Raw genomic sequence first — 21,867 nt, forward strand, 5'->3', positions numbered from 1 at the left:
ACAGTTCACAAAATTCCATCCTTCACAGAACCCTATTGGGTAGGCTGAATAAGTTTTATTATTTCCATTATACAGATGACAAAACTGAGTTTCAGAGTAGTTAAATGGCTTCCTTACACTCACCCAGCTAGGAAATGTTTATTTCTTTCCTTCTTTATTTATTTCTGAGTCTGGGGTTAAGTGATTTGCCCAGTGTTAAGTGTCTGAGACCAAATTTGAACTCAGGTCCTCCTGAATTCAGGGCTGGTGCTCTATTCACTGCGCCACCTAGCTGCCACCTAGGAAATGTTTAAACTAGAAACTGTGCCTACGTCCCGTCCAAGTCCAATGTTCTTTTCACTGGTCTTCACTTTAAATTCTTTTCCTTAGGAATGTCACCAACTAAGAGATCTTGGCCAAGGGGGGGAGGGTGGATAAGAGGAAGAGGTAAAGGAAGGAGAAACATGAACGTGCATCATGACTCCTGCTGATACTTCAAACGTTTCTTCTCAAATGAAGAGAATGAAAGGGGAGGTGGAAACAGAGATGGGGGGTGGGGAGGACAGGGTGCCAGGAAAAGGGTGATGAGAAAGGGAGAAAAGGGCAGAGCGGGAAAGCAGAGAGGGAGGCAGCAGTGAGTGCCCCCCCCCAGGATGGCTCACGCCTCAGCCAAGCGGGCAGGGGTGGGCAGGAGCTGCTCCTCCCTTTGGTCCTGCCAATGCCCAGCGGCCGGACACTAGCCAGAGGAAAGGGAGGTTTGAAAGGAGAAGCTGGGCAAAGGGAATGGAAGCCTTCCAGGGTGGCCTTGCCCAACGGAATCCAAACCAGGGCCTCGAACTCGAGGCTGGGGGTGGGGGTGGGGAGTCTGGTGAGAAGGCGGAGGTCGCCCCAAGGGGCGAGGCCTTGCCACCGGGGTCTGCCTGCAGAGGACCGCTAAGGCCCACAGGCCGCCCTGGATTGCGAGGGGAAGGTGGAGAAGCCCTTGCCCCGGACAGCAGACAGCGGCGGCTGATGGCCTGATTACCCGGGAGTGCGGGGGGGACGAGCCCGGCTCCCCGGCTCCCCACACCTTCGCTGTCCCGGCGGCGCTGCCCTGAGGCGACAGCGGTGAAGTCCCGAGCGCCGGCTTGGAGCTCAGAGGCGCTGCCTGCTGCGGCTCCCTAGGGCGCTGCTCTGGGATTCCCCACTTCCCCGGTCACTCCTTTCGGCACTTTGGTCGCTCCGTCTAGCACCCCCTCCGGGACACTCCCCGGGGCGCGCCAGAGCGCTGGGGCTGGGGCCGGGGGCGGCCCAGTCAGCGGGACAGCCCCCATCCCGCCCTGCCGGGCTGGGTCGGGCCGGGGCGCAGACGAGGCCCACGCTCCGAGGCAGCGGGAGCGCAGCGCTGCGCCCTGGCCGAGAGTAAGCGCGCCGGGAGGGAGGGAGGCAGGGAGGGAGCTGGCGGAGCTCTGCGCGCTGTGTTTGGTCTGTTGGAGGCAGCTGACCTTTGAGGAGGAAATCGCTGCTCTCTGCTCCTTCCTGTAGCAGCAGCTTCAGCCGCAGCCGCTGCCACCGGCCCAGGAGAGAGCCCGGCGCGGAGAGCCGCGGCGGGAGGCCCGGAGGTGAGGCCGACTGGCTACTGCGTCCCGCGCGCACGGCGCGGGTCCGGCTCGGGGCAGGGGGTTTCGCTGGCCGGGAGAAAGGGCCCTCGCGGGGGCTGGAAAGCAAGCAAGGGGGCGCTCGTTTCACCTTCCGCCGGGGCATCTCCCGGCTCCTGTGGGGCTGCGCGGGGTCGCGGAAAGTTTCCATACTTTGGAGAGGCGGACAGCGTCCCAAGAGGGAAGAGACCCGGAGCCGCCACCGAGGGGACGGCGATGCCCAAGATGGAGTCGGGGGCTCGGAGGAGAGCAGCAGCTGCCCTCCAGTTCCCTTATCTCCAGCCCACGTGGGATCACTCACCAGCAGGGAGGGGAGCCTCGCTTGAGGAGGGGGCTCTCCACTGGAATATCCCTACCCACGCTGGGCCCGAGGGGGACTGTCCCGCCCTTCCCCAGCTGGGGACTCCTGGGGCTCAGCCGCTTGGTTTCCCTTTCTGTTTCTAGCATTACTGCCTTTGGGGAAGCCCCGGTTTGGGGATGTAGGGAAAGGGGGAGAAAGCTAGCCACCTGGCCCCTGGCGTCTCGCTCCGTCCCTCGGTCCAGCTCCAGGCCCGGGCGGTGCGACCTTCCTCTCCCATGCTCCCTTCTCCCGCCCAGCAAAAAGTCAGAGGCGCTGAGATGGGAGAGCTGGAGCTCCAAAGCTGAGAGAGTGCTAGTCCAAGCCCTCTTAGTACAGAGAAGGAAACGGGTTTAGAGAAGGGAAGTGACCTGCCTGAAGTTCCTCAGTGACTAAGCTGGGATTTTAGCCCAAGTCCCGCTCCGCATCCATGGTGGAAGGGCCAGGACCCGAACCCTTCTAAGTGAAAACGAGAGCTGTCCCGCCGTATGGTCACCTCTGCTCTCTCTGCCATCTTTTTTTTTTTTTTTTTTTTAATCATCAGATATAAATTCATAGCTAAAGAAATGTTGAATTAAATTGAATCTAATTTCCCCCTCCTTAATCTCCTCCCTCAGGTGCAAAGTCATGGCAGGATGGATCCAAGCGCAACAACTTCAAGGAGATGCTCTGCGCCAGATGCAGGTCCTCTATGGACAGCACTTCCCCATTGAAGTCCGCCACTATTTGGCCCAGTGGATTGAGAGCCAGGCCTGGTGAGCATGTGTGCATGTGTACGTGTGTGCATGTGTGTATGTGTGTGCGTGTATGCGTGTGTGTGCGTGTATGTATGTGCATGTATGTGCGTGTGTGTTTTGTGCATGTGCAATTATGTGTGCATGTGTGTGCGTGTGCATGTACGTGTGTGTGCATGTGAGTGCGTGTGTGTGCATGTAGGGGGGGAGGGAAGGATATAGAGGACTGGCCTCCTCTTTTTCTGTCCGGCGTCCCAGGCTTTTTCAGTCTCTCTTCCCAGCAGTGACTTAGCTTATGTCTGTGGTATGTCTGACTTGGTATTTTCCCATCTTCTTTCTTTGTGGCTTGCTGTTCCTCCCCACCCCCACTTTTCTGGTCTGGGTTTTGCCCCTGTTTGTGGTGGGCCCGACTGCCTCTCCATCTTTCCCAGCCTTCTCAGCTTTACTGCCTCTTCTTTCAGGTTCTGCCTCTTTGTCTCTGCCCTGTGACTGTTAGAGGAAGGGGTGGTGTCTCTAGGAAAGGGGAAGAGGGAGCAGGAAGGGTAGTGGGAGTTTTTCTCATTTCTGATTCATGCTGAGTGAGAATGCATTCTGAGAATGAATTCTGTGGGCTTTAAGAAGACCAGAGCAGAACTCATTTATGGGAGGGAGCCCTCCTAGAATTTCATCTGCCTCCAAGTCCTTCACTTTCCACCCAGGTGAAATGCTACCTGTGGTCCATTGCCCTCTTTTCATGTCTGTTCCCTCTCCAGGAATTCCATTGACCTGGATAACCCCCAGGACAGTGTCCAAGCTGCCCAGCTCCTAGAGGGCCTGATCCAGGAGCTGCAGAAGAAGGCTGAGAATCAAGTTGGGGAAGATGGGTTTCTACTGAAGATCAAGCTGGGCCATTATGCGACTCAGCTGCAGGTAGGTGTGAAATCTGGTGCCATCTTCCTGCAACGTTGTGTTCCCTTTCTTCTTCCTAACTCAAAATATTTGGGCTCAAATCTCAGCCTTGCAAACTAACTCACTAGGTGATTTTGACCAGCTGCTAAATTTTTCTGTTTCCATTCATTTCCTCCCACTCCTTTGTAACATGTACCTTAGGCTTGTTTTTCTTATGTTACGAAGTAGAGCAGTATTGTCTGAATGGGGAATAACAAATGAACCTGTACTGAGCACTGGAGACTGTGAGAGTCTACCATATAGCATGGAGATTAAAAATTAGAATTCAATAAAGAAAGCTAATCTCTGGGAGAAAAAAATGATCGGATTATGGAATAGGAGGGAGATGCCAGTGGCAAGATTATTTATTCAAGGGTCTTTCGAGATTCCCATCTGGAGTAGGAGCAATCTGTCCTCCCAGTCTGAAGGTAAGAGGACAGATAATATATTGAATGTGGAGGTACAGCCCTAGTGAAAACAGGATCCTAGAATGATAGGGTTGGAGGGAAAAGGGATAGTGTTTAATTTGAAAGAGTCTAAGTGGTGGCAGAGATGATCCTGTGTGCCACAGTATGTCCTGTGACTGAACTATGAGGCACAAGGGAAGGATTACTTGGGATATCTAACCTAAGGAAAGCTCAACACAATATCTTCCATAATTTTCTTCCAAAAACAACAAACTTCTATGAAGTTTCATAGTGCTTCATAGAAGTTTGTTGTTTTTGGAAGAAAATTATGTATAGAGAGATCTTTTATATCTATATATTATATCTATATGCATATCTATATGTAAGCACAAAGGCTTATGATGTAAACTAAACGTACCAATGTTGCATGGACACAAAGTTAAAAAGAGATCCATTTCTCTCTCTTTCCTCCCTTTCTCTCTACTTCCCTCCTTCCTTCCCTCCCTTCCTTCAATAAATATTGAATCAGGTAAAGGATTTTCTGAGAAGAAATCATGAGGATTTTCTGGGAGAAGCAAATGTTGCTTTGGGTTTGAAAGATACAAAAGCTACAGTTTAATTGAAAGGAAAGGAAATGGTATTGTGGAACAAAGGAGAATGAGAAAGAATGATAAATTAAAAATAAAAAAAAGTTATTGGTCTAGGAGAAGTGGATCTAGTTGGAACAGAAAACCATGGATGGGAATCTTCAGAGGTGGTGGGAAAGTTCATTTGCTGTTTGACTCTTTCAGAGCACTTATGACCGCTGCCCCATGGAGCTGGTCCGATGCATACGGCACATCTTGTACAATGAACAGAGGCTGGTCCGAGAAGCTAACAACGTGAGTGTCCCAGGGGATTCTGTAAGAACATCCTCACACATTGAGGAAATTTCTCCTATTCACAGACTGTCCTAAGAGCTGCTAAGGCGATAGATACAAAAAGAATAGGAAAGATGGTTTATGACCTCAGATAAATTACCATCTGATAGGAGACATAAGACATTAATTTGTCAAATGATTTGATTTTAATGATAAAGCATTACTAAGAGGATTAAATGAATAGAAAGACAGTGAGAAATGCTAAGTTTTAAGGTTTGTGGATACATTGTTTATAGAAGACATGCCAAAAAAGGTGATTGATTCTGAGCTAGGCCTTTTGAAAAATACTGTTTTTAATTTTTATTAATATCTTTTTATTTTGTCACCTTTATTTCTGAGTATGTACTTTCCTCCACCTTCCTCTAAAACATGAACCATCCCCTGGAAGAGAGGGGGAGAAAGGCAATCAGCAAACATTTGTTAAAAAATTACTGTGTTCCAGGTATGGTGCTAAATGTTAGTGATACAAAGAAAGAAAAATACTGCAGAATTCCTGCTCTCAAGGAGCTCACACTCTAATAGAGAAATAAAAAGGTAGTTTATTCAGATTAACTAATGCATAATTACGCTTGAGAGTACAGAAAAATGTCACATTTCCCTATCTCCCCATTCCTTCCCTCACCAAATACCTGCTTTGGGAGAAGCTGCTATCCCTGGCAGATGTGATGTAATGGAATAAGAATTAGGCTTTAGTTGTAAAGCATTGTCTTTGAGGGATGAGGATGATGCTGTTTTTGGAGAGTCTGAGGACCTCAAGTCCTCTCCCTCGGAGGGTCATATCAGTCAGGAGTGGGCTGCAAGAGAAGCCGGTTGATGCAGAGCAGAATGTCTTGATGGAAATAAATCACTGGGTGGTGGGTGCTATGGAAACCTGGTGCCATTAGCCTTCTAAGTCAGTGGGTGTGTGGGGAGAAGGGGAGCTGAAATCTCTTTGGAAGACTCTGCCATCTAGATGGCTGGAACATTTTATTCCATAGTGCGGGAGAAAGAACTGAGTGATTCAGCCAGGTGGGGTCTGCCCACAGAATCCAGAACAAGGAGTCCTCATTGTCACTGAAAATCCCCAAAGGGTCCTCTGCAGTAATCCCTCCCCTGATGCCCTCTGGGGACCCGAGCTTCCTTTTTCTTCAGAGCTGTGCCCTAGGACAGGGCCCTAGTCTTGCCGGCTGCCCTCTTCCCTTTCTGCGGGCCAAGTGGCAGTCGACTGGTCCTTGTGGCCAAAGGCTCGGCGTCTGTGGCGCACGGCACAGGGGCCCATTGGCTTTGCATGGGGCCTCCTGACCGTGCTGCCTCTGCCCCGGCCTCCCTCTGTGTGCAGTGCAGTTCCCCCGCTGGAAATCTGGCCGACGCCATGTCCCAGAAGCACCTGCAGATCAACCAGACCTTTGAGGAGCTGCGGCTGGTCACGCAGGACACCGAGAACGAGCTGAAGAAGCTGCAGCAGACTCAGGAGTATTTCATCATCCAGTACCAGGAGAGCCTCAGAAACCAGGGTGAGGCCACGGGGCTGGCGGTGGGCCGGGAAGCATCAAGAACTTGGGGCTGGACAGAAAGATGGGGCTCCTGGTAGGGCGGTGGGCTTGGGCCCGAGCTGCCTGCGAGCCACATCCCTGGTCACCCAGGACCCAGTGGCAGAAGGGCCAGAAGAGGGGGCAGGGGCCTGATCTCTGCATCCCCCAGGAAGCAGGTCCCAATCTAAGTGTGCTGCCATCCCTGCTGCGACCTAGGCAGAGGCTCTAAAGCTGCCTCCCCCAATGAGAGGCCCCTGGGCGTGAGCCTCACATCCCAGAACGCCTGGGCCTGTACAAGCTGGGGGGGGGTATTGCTGAATTGGACATGGGTGGGGGCTCACTTCAGGAGGACTTCCAGGAGGAGGGGTCCAGCTGAGTGCTCCTGGCCAAACAGCCCTGGCTTTGGGTGGGGGCTGGTGTCTGCTCAGGCCCAGGATGCTGCAGCAGCAGCAGCTGGCCAGGGCTCTCCCTGACAGAAAGCCACTGTGAGCTCCAGCAGCTCCCTCTCCTGGCCTCCAGCAGCTGCTTCTCTTGGGTTGGAGCCTGTCCCAGTGCCAGTCCCAGTCCCGAGGAAAGCCGGGGGGGCCGTGGTCAGGAATGCCCAGGCTGGGAGCACAAGGGGAGAGGAGCACCGTGTCTTCCCGAGAGGCCGACCTGAGATCAGACAGTGCTCCTCAGGGCCTCCTGGGGGTCATGGGGCTGTGGGGCCTCCCTTCTCACTCATGACTGCACACTGGTGCCACATGCACACACACACACACACACACACACACATACGTGCATAGACACTACACACAGGCCACACGATGCAGCATGCTATGCACACACAGTCACACGTGTGCACACAGGCATGTATGTGACATGAAGTCACACTCAGGCACCCTAACATGTATGTGCAATATGTTCACACACACACTTGCACAGCCCCTCCCTCATCTGGTTCCTCCTCTGGAGACCACACTGATGGGAATGGCTGAGCCAGATTGTGTGAGAGGGGGCGCTGTAGGAGGCCTCCCCCTCTACATTTGGGGGTGCCATGGGAGGCCTGTCTCTTTACATTTGGGGGTTCCCCCAGGGCCTTTCTGCTTCTGATCAGAAGGTCCCTGGTCCCTGAAGCTTCCTGCCCAGAGGCTGAAGGGGCGTGTCCTGCTCTGTTCCCTCCCCCACAGCTCAGTTTTCCCAGCTGTCACAGCTGAGTCCCCAGGAGCGCTTGACAAGGGAGACGGCCCTTCAGCAGAAGCAGGTGTCCCTGGAGGCCTGGCTGCAGCGGGAAGCCCAGACTCTCCAGCAGTACCGGGTGGTGAGCTCCCGCCTTTCCCTCTCCCCCGGGCAGAACTGATGGGGGGTGTCCTCAGGTGGACGGGGGCCCTGGTCTCTCATGGGGGGAGCCGAGCCAAAGAGCCAGGGAGGGAGGCCACAATGGATTCCTTTCTCTGGGGGGATCTGGTCCGGGGAAGCTTCCCTGTCCTTTTCCTCTTTTTAAAATGGAACAAAGCAAGGCTGGGCGCCCCGAGCCCTCCACAAGTGTCCGGCCTTTGCCCCTTGAAGTCCGGACCCCCGGTTTCGAACCCAGCTCTGCCAAGTTACTCCCTGAGGGGACGGAGTGGGACGTGTGGACTTTTTGCTCCTTGGTCAAATTGAGTGGGGAGGGGAGGGTTGGCCCAGAAGGTCTCCGAGGTGGCTCCCAGCTCTGCATCTGACCCCGGGATCTCGGCAGGAGCTGGCAGAGAAACACCAGAAGACCCTCCAGCTGCTCCGGAAGCAGCAAACTGTCATTCTGGATGATGAGCTGATCCAGTGGAAGAGAAGGCAGCAACTGGCTGGGAATGGAGGGCCCCCGGAGGGCAGCCTGGATGTGCTGCAGTCTTGGTATGTGGGAGAGGGAGCTTGGGGCCGCCCTGGACTTTGCGGCGCGGTCCTCGGGGCCGGTTCTGGGGACTGGAGGCTCCGGGGCTCCCCTGGAGACTGAAGGGTCAGGGAAGGCGGCCCAGTCCTCCACTGTGAGTTTCCTTGGTCCTTCCCGTGGCTGGAAAGGAAGTCCCCATGCAGCAAGGGCCGTCTCTCCCCAGTGCATGACGGGCCAGCCCATGTCCTGGGCGGTTTAACCTACTCCTCTCGATTTGCCCGGTGGGGCTCCCCGCCCAGGTGTGAGAAGTTGGCGGAGATCATCTGGCAGAACCGGCAGCAGATCCGGAGGGCTGAGCATCTCTGTCAGCAGCTACCCATTCCTGGCCCCGTGGAGGAGATGCTGACGGAGCTCAACGCCACCATCACAGATATCATCTCTGCCCTGGTGACCAGGTACCTGCTCCTATTCCTCCTAATCCTGGGCCCAGGCTGGTAGAGCTGGGGGAAGCTGTGGGCTCTGAGCCAGAGACAGCCCAGGCTCCTCTCTGGTGCTCCTCTTCCTCCTACTGCTCCCGGCCTCTGGCTTTTCAGGCTGCTTGGAACTGAGTTCTCTGGTCCTCGCCCCCAACAGACAGTGCAGGAGAGAGACGGATGATCCTGCTTCTCCTGAAGGATCTGGGCCCGCCCTTCCCTCGCTCCCTCAGACCCTTGTGGGCCTCCTCATTCAGGGCCCTTCCCCTCCCTGCACCTTCTGACTCCCAGGACCCTTCCCCTAGGACCGTACAGGGCCCAAGGCTGCTGCCTCCCAATCAGGGAAGCCCCCATAGTGACTCTGCTCCCTCAGACTGGGGGGACGACGGCACCTGGCGTCAGTCTGGCGATCTCTCTTCCCTCCAGCACCTTCATCATCGAGAAGCAGCCCCCGCAGGTCCTGAAGACGCAGACCAAGTTTGCAGCCACAGTGCGTCTGCTGGTGGGAGGGAAGTTGAATGTTCACATGAATCCCCCCCAAGTGAAGGCCACCATCATCAGCGAGCAGCAGGCCAAGTCTTTGCTGAAGAACGAGAATACGCGAAAGTAATGGCGGACGCCTTTCCCCCCTCTCACTGCTTCCCACACGATGCTGAGGTCCTTTGGGCAGTGTGTGCGGCTCCTTCCTCTCTCCACAACCTTCCTCCCTTCCCCTCCTCCCAAGGAGTCCTAGGCCTCAGGAAGCTCCCAGTTGGACAGGTTGGGTGCTTGGGGCAGGTCTTAGGGCTGGCCAGTCAGTGTTACCTCCAGGACAGTGGGAGGTCTGGGACTGCTTCTTGGAGAAGGGCCCTGGACCGGGCCTCGGACAGAGAGATCCTCCCTGGGGAGAGCGAGGGTCGAACCTTGGCTCAGACATGTCTGTGTTTGCAGCGAGTGCAGTGGGGAGATTCTGAACAACTGCTGCGTGATGGAGTATCACCAGGCAACGGGCACCCTCAGCGCCCACTTCCGGAACATGGTGAGGATGCGGCTGGGTGGTGGCTGGGGTCCGGCTGGAGTGGGAGAAGCTCTGGGCCTCGGGTCTTGGGGCAAAGCGACTGGAAGCTGCGCAGGGAACGGCTGCTCTCTTCACACGTCCGTCCTTTCTGCCTCTGTAGTCCCTGAAGAGGATTAAGCGGGCAGACAGACGCGGGGCAGAGTCAGTGACAGAGGAGAAATTCACAGTCCTGTTCGAATCTCAGTTCAGTATCGGGGGAAATGAGCTCGTGTTTCAGGTTAAGGTAAAAACTGGGGCACTGCTCATATCAGAAGGGGAGGGAGGGACAGAGAAAGGCATATTATCCTTGTCTTGAGGCTGTTGGCGGAGATGAAATCCCTGTCCTGAATGAGGGGCAGGGCAGACTTGGCGAGAGGCAGGAGAGCTTCAGGTCCTTTTGGGCGAGACCAAGGACTTCCTTTTCTCTGAGTTTTTTCTTTTAATAGTATCTTATTTTTCCAAACATCTACAAAGATAGTTTTCAGCATTCACCTTTGCAAAACCTTGTGTTCCAAATTTTCCTACCTCTCTCCCCCCTCCCTGAGACAGTAAGTAATCCAATATAGGTTAAACATGTGCATTTTTTCTAAAACTATGTCCATATTTGTCATGCTGCATAAGAAGAATCAGATCAAAAGAGAAAAAAACACAAAGAAAAAACAATAAAACAAAATAACAATAAAAAGGTGAAAATTCACATTCCATCTCAAGTCTTCTCTCTGGATGTAGAAGTCCATCACAGTTGCTCATCACATAATCTTGTTACTGTGTATAGTGGTCTCCTGGTTATGCTCACTTCACTCAGCATCAGTTCATGTAAGTCTTTCTAGGCCTCTCTGCCACAAACATTCTTGCATGTGGGTCATTTTCCCTCCTTCAAAATCTCTTTGGGATAGAAGGCCAGTAGAAACATTGTATAGCACCCCTTTTGGTAGTGGCGAGGAACCGAAAACTGAGCGAATGTCAATCAGCTGGAGAACGGCTGAATAAGTTATGGTACATGAATGTAATGGAATGTTATTGTTCTATAAGAAACTATCAGCAGAATGAATACAGAGAGGCCTGGAGAGACTTAAATGAACTGATGCTGAGTGAGATGAGAAGAACCAGATCATTATACACAGCAACAAGAAGATTATATGAAGATCAATTCTGGGACATGGCTCTTTTCAACGATAAGATGATTCAGACCAGTTCCAATGATCTTGTGATGGAGAGAGCCATCTGCACCCAGAGAGAGGACTGTGGGGACTGAGGGTGGATTATAACATAACATTCTCACTTTTTCTGTTGTTTGCTGCATTTTGTTTTCTTACTCATTTACTTTCCTATTTGATCTGTGCAGCAAGACAATTGTACAAATATATTTATATATATTGGATTTAACATATATTTTAATATGTATAACATATATTGGATTACTCTCCCTCTAGGAAAGGGGGTGAGGGGAAGGAAGAGAAAACTTGGAACACAAGGCTATGCAAGGATCAATGTTGAAAAATTATCCATGCATGTTTTGAAAATAAAAAGTGGTTTTTTTTTTGTTTGTTTTTTTTGTTTTAATTTTAGGCTGGGGTTAAGCGACTTGCCCAGGGTCACACAGTTAGTGTTAAGTGTCTGAGACTAGATTTGAACTCGGGTCCTCCTGAATTCAAGGCTGGTGCTCTGTCCACTGCACCACCTAGCTGCCCACGAAAATAAAAAGTTTTAATAATTTAAAAAAGAGCTGCTACAAGCCCATGTGGGAAGGACTTTCTCTCTCTCTCTTGTTTGAACTGAATTATTTCACTCCCATTGGGAAAACTCTTTCAGTCTATATTGTCTGGCATATAATCTCCTAAGTACCACACTGCAAGGCATTAATCCTCACCAATAAAGGCCTTGGGACAGTAGGACATATGTATAAAGGTGATTTATCAGCCAGAATCACATAGGTAGCCAGAGCAATTTGTGGTTGTTTAGCCATTTTTCGATAGGGTTTTACTCTTTGTGACCCCATTTGGAGTTTTCTTGGCAAAGATACTAGAGTGGTTTGCCAGCTCATTTTATAGGGAAGGAAACTGAGGCAAACAGGATTAAGTGACTTTCCCAGGATCACAGTTAATAAGTGTCTGAGGCCAGATTTGAACTCAAGAAGTTGAGTCTTTCTACTTCTAGACCAGGATTCTATCATATACTGTGTCACCTAGCTACCCTTCCAGAGAAATGCTGTTATGAGTGTGTCAGGAGACCATTATCATCATCATCGTAACAACAATGACAACCTTGTCAAACTTTCAACCTTTAGTTAATATTATAAGGAGCAAGGAAACCAAGAAAGAAAAAGACAGGCAAGAGGGTGAAGCCTTTTTTTTAATTCTTTTTTTTTGGTGACAGATTCTTAATAATCAATAAGCATTTTGGAAGGGCCTTCACACTGTGCTAAGTTATGAGAATACAAAGAAAAAATTAAAATGTCTCTGCCCTCAAGGAGTATATATTTTGAGAAATAAGAGAAAATTAATAGGGATATAGTAAATATATGCAAGGGCATTCGTGGCTATAGGATGGAGGAAGACTTTATGTAGAAAGTATAACTTGAGCTGAGATTTTTAAAGGAATAAGAAATTCTAAGAAGCACAATAGGGTTGAAGAGGGTACATTTCAGGTATGGGGTGCATGACCAATGTAAAGTACAGAGAGCAGAAATAGCGGGTTATGTGTAAGGAACAGTAAGAAGGTCATTCTGGCTGGATCAGAGTATAGGAATAAATGAAAAAAGCATTTATTAAACCTTAGTTATATGATAAGCCCTGACGACACAGATAGAAAAACAAAATTACTTCAATGGGCTTATGTTCAAATCAGGGGAGATTGCCCTGGCAAGTCAGAGGAAATAGCATTTAAGTTTTTAAAAGTAAGTTGGAGTTAGCTTGTGACCTGTACAAGTTAAAAATAGACTAATTTCTATTTCATGCTAGAGGCAATAGGAAGCCAATCAGGTTTATTGAATAAAAGGGTGACACGGTTAGACTTAGACTTCAGGAAAATTGCTTTGATGTCTGTGTGAAGGGTGGATTAAAGAGAAGAGAAATTTGGGGCAAGGAGATTAATTAGGAGGTTCTTGCAATAGTACAATTGGAAGATGATGAGGATCTGACCAAGGTGGTGGCTTGTGGGAGTAGAAAGAAAAGGGAGAGATGTGAGACACTGTAGAGATAGAAAAGACAAGATTTGGCAACTGATTGGTTATGAGGGCTGAGGGGGAGTGGGAATCAAGCCTAACATTAAGATTTCAAACCTGGGTGATTAGAAGAATGGTGGTACTTTCAACAGAAACAGTGACAATCAGAAAGCGGGTCAATTTTTGGGGGGAAGGTGATGAGTTTAATTTTGGGTATGTGGCATTTGAGTTGTCTAAGGTTCATCCATTTTGAAATATGCAATAGGCTCATTTAGATCTCAGGACAGAGACTATGGTCTATACTAAGACTACATGGATATTATAAATTTGGTAATTATCCTCAGAGAGTTAGTCTTTGAACCCAGAACATAGTTAAAAATTAACATTTATATATTGTATTAAGGTTTGCAAAGTATCAAATACAGTATTTCATTTGATTGTCACAAAAAAACCTAAGGGCACAGATGCTGTTATTAGCTCCATTTTGCAGATGAGAAAACAAAGACTTAGGGAGTGACTTATTCAGGATAACAGCCAGTAGTATCAGTGGTAAAATCTGAACCTTGTCCAGGCCTCTGGTCAATTGGTTATGATGCACGAGAAAAACTTGGTCTCCACTTTGTGCTAGAAATCCATCAGATGGGAGCCTAGAAGGGACATTTCTGTGTGAGATTTGGGACCCTCTTTGTGATTTGGGGACCCTTGTATTTGGGATGCAGAGTGGATCCTCTACTCCCCCACCCCAAACCTTTTCTTTTCTCACCCCTATAGACCCTGTCTCTTCCAGTGGTGGTCATTGTTCATGGAAGCCAGGACCACAATGCAACAGCCACGGTGCTATGGGACAATGCATTTGCTGAGCCCGTGAGTGACTTGTTACTCTTCCTGGAGGGCCAGGGCTTAACACCCTTCAGAGGACCATTCATTATTGATTTCACTCGGGCCCAGTGTTAGGAGGAAGGGGGGGTGGCTCTGAGAGCCAGCAATGAGAGCTCCCAACTCTGTTTCCCTTTTGTGGGGCTAATGGCTCTCTCTGACTTGATCTCCCTGTCATCTTCCTCTCAGGGCCGGGTGCCATTTGCTGTGCCTGATAAAGTGCTGTGGCCCCAACTGTGTGAGGCTCTCAACATGAAATTCAAGGCAGAAGTCCAGAGCAACCGAGGCCTGACAAAGGAAAACTTAGTGTTCCTGGCTCAGAAGCTATTCAACAGCAGCAGCAACAACATGGAGGATTACAACAGCATGGCTATCTCCTGGTCCCAGTTCAACAGGGTGAGGGGAATGGGCTCAGCATTCCTGGGGGCTTAGGGGTCCTACTCCACTGCCTTAGACCCTCACAGGCAACTTTCCTGGGCCCTCAGCCAATCCCATCCGTGACATGTGTCCCAGAACAAGTCTTCTAGGGGTGGGGATGGGGGTATGAGCAGAGGGAAGGGAGTGGACAGACGTAACAGCCACCTAAGGGGCCTAAATCTGGCATATGAAAAAAATGTAAAATGAAGGCAGGGAGCATGATCTTCAAAGAACCTGGACAAAGGAAGGCTGAAAGAAATGTGCTTATCTGTACTCTCAATTGTAGACAGAGAGAGGGGGAGAGAGAGAGAGACAGAGAGAGAAAGAAAGAGAGGGAGAGAAACAAAGAGAGAGAAACAGAGAGAAAGAGAGAAACAGAAAGAAAGAGAGAGACAGAGAGAAAGAGAGAGAAACAGAAAGAAAGAGAGAGAAACAGAGACAGAGAGAGAGAGAATGAGAGAGACAAAGAGAGAGGCAGAGAGACAGAGACACAGAGAGAGAGAGAGAATGAGAGAGACACACAGAGAGAGAGAAACAGAGAGAAAGAGAGAAACAGAGAGAAAGAGAGAGACAGAAAGAGAGAGAGAGAGACAGAGAGAAAGAGAGAGACAGAGAGACACAGAGAGAGAGACACACACACACGAGAGACAGAAAGACACAGAGAGAGAGACAGAGACACAGAGAGAGAGACAGAGACACAGAGAGAGACACACACACACAGAGAGAGAGAGAGAGAGAGAGAGAGAGAGAGAGAGAGAGAGAGAGAGAGAGAGAGACTTTTCCATGGGAGGTTTCTGAAGCTTGGTAGTAGATAGTTGAGGGAATTTAGAAATTTAGAGCAAGTTTGATTCAGGGAGGGATAGGAAACATTCATTGGGAAACTTGCTATCTTTTGCCTGATCTGAGGGAAGGTATTCCAAGTACAAATCTTAACTCAAGTCTTTTTGGTTTTTTGGGGGGTGGGGACTGTTCTAGGAGAACCTCCCAGGCTGGAATTACACATTCTGGCAGTGGTTTGATGGGGTGATGGACGTGCTGAGGAAGCATCACAAGCCCCATTGGAATGATGGGTGAGGAGCAATGACACAGGGCAGCGTGAGAGGAATGGGGATGGTAGGGATGGGGCTGGGCAGGCGCCTCGCTATGGAATTTGGGGATTAAGGAGAGAAGGTAAATATCACAGGCTCTGAGCAGGGATAGAAGGCCCCTATCATTCTCCTCATCCCTTAGGGCCATCCTGGGTTTCGTGAACAAGCAGCAGGCTCATGACCTGCTTATTAACAAACCTGATGGAACTTTCCTGCTGCGATTCAGTGACTCTGAAATTGGAGGAATCACCATTGCCTGGAAGTTTGACTCCCGTGAGTTGCCAGGCCCCCAGCATGACAAGTCCCTCCATTTACTCCTCCTTTCCTTTACCGATGCCCTGACTCTCCTTCTTCCTCTTTCTTCCACTCTCCACCTTGCTTGCTCTTCAGCATTCCTCTTGAAGATCTTGAATTGACAAAAGGGATACCAAAAGGCTTCATACTTAGGGAAGGAAGTTCATCGAAAGTAGTTTTTCTTCTTACCATTTCACCAAATCAGGGACTGAGTTCAGCTCATTTCTGCAACCTTGTAGACACCGAGGTACCTGGGGAAATCAGACTGTCCATCTTGGCACAGTACCCATATGCCTTCTTGAACTACACTGGCAAGACTGGATGGTGGTAAAAGTCTCAGTTTCTTGGAAGGGGTAATAAGTATATCTTGGAAATACACCTTCCAAATATCTTGGGAAAGGTAATAATAATAATAGCATTTATGTTGATCCTTAAGGTTTGCAGAGCACTTCACAGACACTGGCTCATTTGATCCTCTCAACAAACCTAACCTCATTTTACAGATGAGGAAATTGAGGTTAGGTGACTTCTTTAGAATCACGTATCAGAGGCAGGAATCAACTCAGGTCTTCCTTACTCCAGGTCCAATGCTTTGCCTTCTGGGCCACCTAAATCTTTCCCTTTCCCTCTCCAACTCTTACAGTAATTGGATAAACACATTCGGTCTTTTCCCATAGCGGATCGGAACCTGTGGAACCTGAAGCCGTTCACAACGAAGGATTTTTCCATCCGATCCCTGGCTGATCGCCTGGGAGATCTGAATTATCTCAACTATGTGTTCCCAGATCGACCCAAAGATGAAGTTTTCTCTAAGTATTACACTCCCGTGCTTGGTGAGTCCTATCTCCGGTGTGGGGCTTTGTCTCTTAGCAGATAGAGGCTCTGAGTTGTCCAGGCTTGGGAGAAAAACTGGTCTTGCAGGAGATGGTAGGGGGTACATAATTCAATTACACACATGTTAACCCACTACCCTCAATTGAATTGATTTTTTCTTAAGAACTTTCCCTAGGGCTGATGCAAGTAGCAGAATAAACTGATGAATGACTGTCTCTAAATCAGTTCATGGGACAGGAGGGCAAATATGAAACGAAAATGGTAGGGAGAAAATAGAAGTATAAAAATAGGGCCCTCGTTAACTTTAATTTATAAACAAGCAATAACAATTAAACTTTTGAACTACACAGGAAGACAGGAAGGATGCACAGAACCAAGGCTTCTGTGTTCATTTTATTAACAATTCTAATTTTGTTCTTATTAAAATGCAAGCAGCTTGTAACTTGTTTATTTGGAAGTTCTTTCCTTATTTACTTTGCAGATTCATATTTGTTGAGATCATTAAGTTTAGAATTCTTTAAAAATCCTTTTTTTTTTTTTCTTTTAAAAATAAAGGAGAAGCGCTGGGAAGGAATTGACAAGAATCATAAATTTAGATCCAGAATGGACCTTAGAGATCATCTGGTGCGATTGTCCCTAGCCTCAGCTTCCTGATTGGTTAAAATGGTGGTCATAATAGCACATAATTGGCCAGCGAGGGGGCTCAGTGGTTAGAGTGCCAGGAAGATCTGAATTCAAATCCAGCCTCAGATAGTTATTAGCTGCATGACCCTGGACAGATCACTTAACCCTCAGTTTCCTCATCTGTAAAATGAGTTAGAAAAGGAAATGGCAAACAATCCCAGTGTCTTTGCCAAAAAACCCCAAAAGGAATCACAAAGAGTCAAGGTAGTACCTAGTGTTTACAAGGATTGCTTTGAGATCAGTTGAAATTATATATGTAAAGTGCTATATACATGCTAGATATTATTCATATTCATATCTCCATTTCCCCCTCCACCACCACCCAGCAGCTGCCAGTGATTTCAGTTTCTTTCTTCTTTCTATACTTGGTAGGTAAAGCTGTGGATGGATATGTGAAACCACAGATCAAGCAAGTTGTTCCAGAGTAAGTGTCCAACTCCTGTCACTATTCCCATTTGGATTTTCTTTATTTCCATTTGTCTTCCCCTCTCCACAATCCCCTTTTCCCAAAACCCTCCAAATCCATAATCCATGAATTCACTCGTCCCTAGACTCAAACCCTGCGGAGAAATGTTGGGTGAGATCTTGCATTTTGTCCTGCGCCAGTGTCCTTGGTTCATAGCACCCCTTTCCCGAGCCCCCAGAATGGAGGGATACCTCAAATTCCTCTCCACCCCCAAAACAACTTTCTCAAAATGGCTCAAACTCATTAGCAGCACTCTGAAGAACTCGGCTTCAGTACATCGAAGTGCCGAGCCAGAGGAGCATCCCAAAGGCACAGGAGCTGGAGAGAAGGGGCCGGCCGGCCTTCTTTCTGGGGAGTGGTCCATCCCAGGCAGCCTCCGTGGGCAGCAGGGGCAGTGCCACAGGCTCAACAGAATTTCCTCCCAGGTCTGAGGCCCAGGGCCCTAGAACAGGCAGGGACCCTGTGGGCCCTTAGGCCCTCCTGCAGGGGGTGGGCTCTGTAAGTGTTTCCACTCCTTTTTCCAGGTTTGCCAGTGCATCTGCAGACTCTTCGGGGGCCAGCGCCACCTTCATGGATCAGGCCCCATCCCCAGCCGTGTGCTCCCAGTCTCACTATAACGTGTACCCCCAGAAGTAGGTTGCACTTGCATAGAAAGGGGAGGGAGGAACCGGTCTCAGCTGGCTCCCCAGTTGGGTTGGGTTGGACTGGCTTTAAGCAAGGGTTGGGTCCAGCATCACTGTTGTCGGACCTGACCAATAGTCCCTTCTCCGTCTCCTTGGTCTAGTGGCCACTCAGCCTCTGTTGGAGGACGTCTCCCTAGCACAGGAGTCCTCACCAGCCCCAGATCTGAGGATCGCTCCAATCATATGGTCTTGCCCGATTTTAAGGACCCCTAGACCAAGGCTCTTCACCTCTTCTGGGGTGACAGACCACTTTGGCAGTCTGGGGAAGCCTTGGGACTCCTCCTCAGAATAATGTTTGTGAATGCTTAAAAAAATGCAGGGACACCATTGGTTAGGTGTAAGAATTTGCTCCCTCCTGATGTACAGACTGCCCAGATTTGTATCTGCAGACTCTGGAGGGCGAGGGGGAGGCCGTAGACTCTGGGCTTTCCAGGCCTGGCCCTGGGCTCCCACTTCTGCCCAAGCCTGCTAAATGTGAGAGTGAGAGGAAAAGCTGGTGGTCACTGGGAATAGAGGCAGGGATGCACGGCCTAGCCCAGCTGCCCGGGAGGGGGCCTGGGTGGGGAAGCCATCTGTTCCCTCTGGACTCTCAAGGCTTCCCTTTTATTCCGCCAGCCCTGATTCTGTCCTTGACCCTGATGCGGAGTTTGACCTGGATGAAACCATGGATGTAGCGAGACACGTTGAGGAGCTTTTAAGCCGGCCTATCGACAGTCAGTGGATCCCCCACAGCCAGTCATGACTCCTTACCCCTCCGTCACTGTCTTGTTTCCTTCTCCCCTCTCCTCATTGGCTGGCACCGAGTCCATGCATCATAGACAGTATTCATAACGCGGAGAGTGGATGGCGGCCGGGACCTCGGCGTGTCTGCCCTTGGGGACCCAAGAGGCTTCTTCCCCCACTGTCTGGTGCTTGCCAGCCTCTTCAGGGCCTTAGGCCTGGGGCTGCTTTCTCTTGTCCATAACTCAGTCTGTGAGTTCTGATTGTTAGAGGGGAGAAGGAAAGGGGGGAGGGAAGCATTCTCTTTTTCTCCTTTGCCTGTTTGTTAGCGGCCCTGGTGGGGCAGGATCATGGGAGGAGGAGGGAGGCCGGGACATAACTTGCCCTCTGAGTGGCTTCCCAAGGACACCTGTACGTATGTGTGTACACTTGTACGCTCTCACACACTCAAATGTCTGTGTACCTGCAGAGATCTGTCAGTCCATGTGGATTTGGAGCCAGAGGGCCGGATCTTAATTATGGCTCCTTTTCTGTGTTACAACCTGCTTAATCTCTTCAGTTTCCCCAAGTCTGTAAGGGTTGTATCAGAGGAGCCTCAGGAGCCTATTCAGCTCAAAATCTACGACCCTACAGTCCCAAGCAGCAAAGGGTTTGGGTTAAAACTCACGGGAAATGCATCCAGACCGCCCCAGGGTGTGAACTCCCGGACATTCTTGGATTTCCCAGGGAGGCTACTCTGTGAGAGCCCACTCCCAGGCTGGTCTGAGAGCCACCTTATTTCTGTGAGTGGTCCCCAGACCCCTCCCTCTCTCGTGGGTATGGGGTCCGACTGCCCTCTGGCAAGGCTCTCTTTTCTCTTGCTGACATCTCCTCCCCCCCCCCCCCCCCTCACACACACACACACACACACACGCTCGCCCTGACTTTGGCAATGACCAGAAAACAGGATGGCTTTGGCAGTGAGAGGGGGAGGTGTTTGCACACAGCAAGGAGGACTCCAGGTCTCTGAAAAACAAAAAACGAAAGCACGATCTCTCCGAGGGGGAGAAGCTGATGTGGGAAGCTGCTCTTCCTTGGTGGCTTCGGAGTCCCGTGGCAGATGGCCTGGGTGCCACAGGAGCCGCTCCCTCTCAGCTCGCTGAGCAGGCTGGGGGAGGGAGAGCCAGGTTTACAGAGCGGGAGCACATCCTCTGGAGGCCTGGGAAGGTTAGAAGAGAGGTGGAAAGCTTTTAAGGTCAGGGCAAGCAGCGGCCAGACGATGACATCACATACTTTTTGTACTTTGTTCGGAGCATCAGAATAAGGGAAGAAATGTTGTTTTTGAATAAAATGCTTTTTCAGAAATGGTCTTGTTTCTTAGCTGGGAGGGGCTGGGACGCATGACTGGGAGTGGGGAGAGTGATGGATGTGGAGAGCCACCTGGACATTTCACAATTCCTTCCTTACTCTATGTCCCAAGGCCGGGATTTTGCAACTTGTGGCCACAGACCTAGCACCTAACTTCGGATTTCTTTCTAAGCATCAGAAGGGAGGCCCATGACATCCAGGAAACCGCCGGGCAAGGAGAGGGAGGGAGAGCTCTGCAACCACAAGCAGAGGACAGCTCTGCGCCTTTTCAGGCCCAGCCTCTGGCCGGGACCTTAGCTGCCTCCTTCTCCCCCTCCCCCAGATGACCAGTAGGTGGCAACGTTGTCCCATAGCTGCTGTTCGGCGAGGTTCGGGTGTAGGCCCTCTTTGTCCATCTTACCTAAGGTGGCCCACTCGGAACTGCAGGCTCTACCTCCCAGGGCCCGGGAAGTCGCCCCGCCGGACATTAAGCGCCCGTTAGCCGGCGGGGAGAAGTGATAGGCTGCAGTTGCCAAATGCTTGGCTGGAGCAGTCGCTCAGACCCCTGGGTGAAGGTCCTGAAGGCAGGGCAGGTGCTGGGGCTGTGGATGCTGAGATAGCCGAGGCGGGCTGTGGTTAGGAGCCATGGCAACGGCCGGCAGCTCTGTGCGGTGCTCTGGATGGGCGGGAGCGAGAGCGGTTTCGGTCCCCAGAAGCGGCGGGAGGCGTCTTCCCTTTTGTCTCTGCAGGGAGGCAGCTGGTTATCGGCAGCGGCCTCGTCTCCATGGTGCTCGGAGCAGGGAGGGGGACGGGCGGCTCAGCTGCTGGGGATGGGAGCAAAGAGCAGCCCTGAGCACCTCCCGTCAGGACCCGGGTTCAGCCTCCGTAGGTTGCAGTACCCTGTAACAGCCCGGACTGGGCGCGAGAGATGCAGACGGGGGAGGGGCGGGAAGTGCTGGCTGTTCCAGACTAGAAAAGCCTCTCTTTGGAGCCATGGGTTGTCTGCAGCTTACAGCAGAATGTCAGGTTTAGGGCCTCAGGAGACCGAGGACTTCAGACAAAACTGAGGCTGTGTAAGGCGCGGTGTGGCCGCAGCCCGAGGGGAGTGCAGGAGCCTTCCACCGCCGCCGCCCTCCTGGGCTCAGGCCGCTCCCGAGCCCGGAATGTTCTGTCCTTCTCACCCCTGTCACCCTGGGAACCATGGCTTCCTCCGAGGCCCAGTGCCCGCTGTACCCGCGAGGTCTTTCCTGATCACCAGGAACAGTGCTAGAATGCACAGTGCGCGCCCTGGTTCCTCGTGACCGAATTTAAAGTAGAGCAAGGATTGGATTTTATGCTGGGTTTCGCCTGGTAGGTTCATGATAAAAACTTCCTGAAGACAGCCCTTCTCAACCCATAAGTCTGGCCCTGGGAGCACGTCTTTCTGCAAGACTGGGGGGGAGGAGGGGAGCAGGAGGGGAGCGGACTTATCTCTCTCTAGCTCTACCACAGAAAGAAAGACAGCAGCAG

General features: G+C 50.7%; 1 protein-coding gene across 2 annotated transcripts; it reads left to right on the top strand.

Moving 5' to 3' along the window:
• Window positions 1–1,265: 1,265 nt before the first annotated feature.
• Window positions 1,266–20,376, top strand: LOC141539198 (signal transducer and activator of transcription 5A). Of its 2 annotated transcripts, XM_074261581.1 has the most exons (20): window positions 1,333–1,380; window positions 1,504–1,580; window positions 2,571–2,708; window positions 3,440–3,596; window positions 4,813–4,902; window positions 6,260–6,434; window positions 7,622–7,752; window positions 8,170–8,321; window positions 8,598–8,753; window positions 9,198–9,377; window positions 9,702–9,789; window positions 9,929–10,051; window positions 13,742–13,834; window positions 14,036–14,242; window positions 15,239–15,333; window positions 15,494–15,624; window positions 16,323–16,478; window positions 17,536–17,587; window positions 18,154–18,261; window positions 18,928–20,376. In XM_074261581.1, exons 3-20 carry the CDS (start codon window positions 2,581–2,583, stop codon window positions 19,052–19,054), a joined length of 2,349 nt encoding a protein of 782 aa, XP_074117682.1. In that variant the 5' UTR covers window positions 1,333–1,380; window positions 1,504–1,580; window positions 2,571–2,580; the 3' UTR covers window positions 19,055–20,376. The 2 variants fall into 2 exon arrangements, with proteins under 2 accessions (XP_074117683.1, XP_074117682.1); XM_074261582.1 differs by lacking the exon at window positions 1,504–1,580 and having other exon boundaries at window positions 1,266–1,380.
• The last annotated feature ends 1,491 nt before the right edge of the window (window positions 20,377–21,867 follow it).

The sequence above is a fragment of the Sminthopsis crassicaudata genome, chromosome 4 (assembly GCF_048593235.1).
Source record: "Sminthopsis crassicaudata isolate SCR6 chromosome 4, ASM4859323v1, whole genome shotgun sequence".
In the NCBI taxonomy this organism is placed as follows: domain Eukaryota; kingdom Metazoa; phylum Chordata; class Mammalia; order Dasyuromorphia; family Dasyuridae; genus Sminthopsis; species Sminthopsis crassicaudata.

Excerpts from the sequence above, each read along its gene's own strand:
- LOC141539198 (XM_074261582.1), top strand. The coding sequence starts at position 2,581 with ATGGCAGGATGGATCCAAGCGCAACAACTTCAAGGAGATGCTCTGCGC. Across the intron at positions 4,903-6,259 it reads TGGTCCGAGAAGCTAACAAC|TGCAGTTCCCCCGCTGGAAA; the intron begins GTGAGTGTCCCA and ends CTCTGTGTGCAG. Across the intron at positions 15,334-15,493 it reads AAGCCCCATTGGAATGATGG|GGCCATCCTGGGTTTCGTGA; the intron begins GTGAGGAGCAAT and ends CTCATCCCTTAG.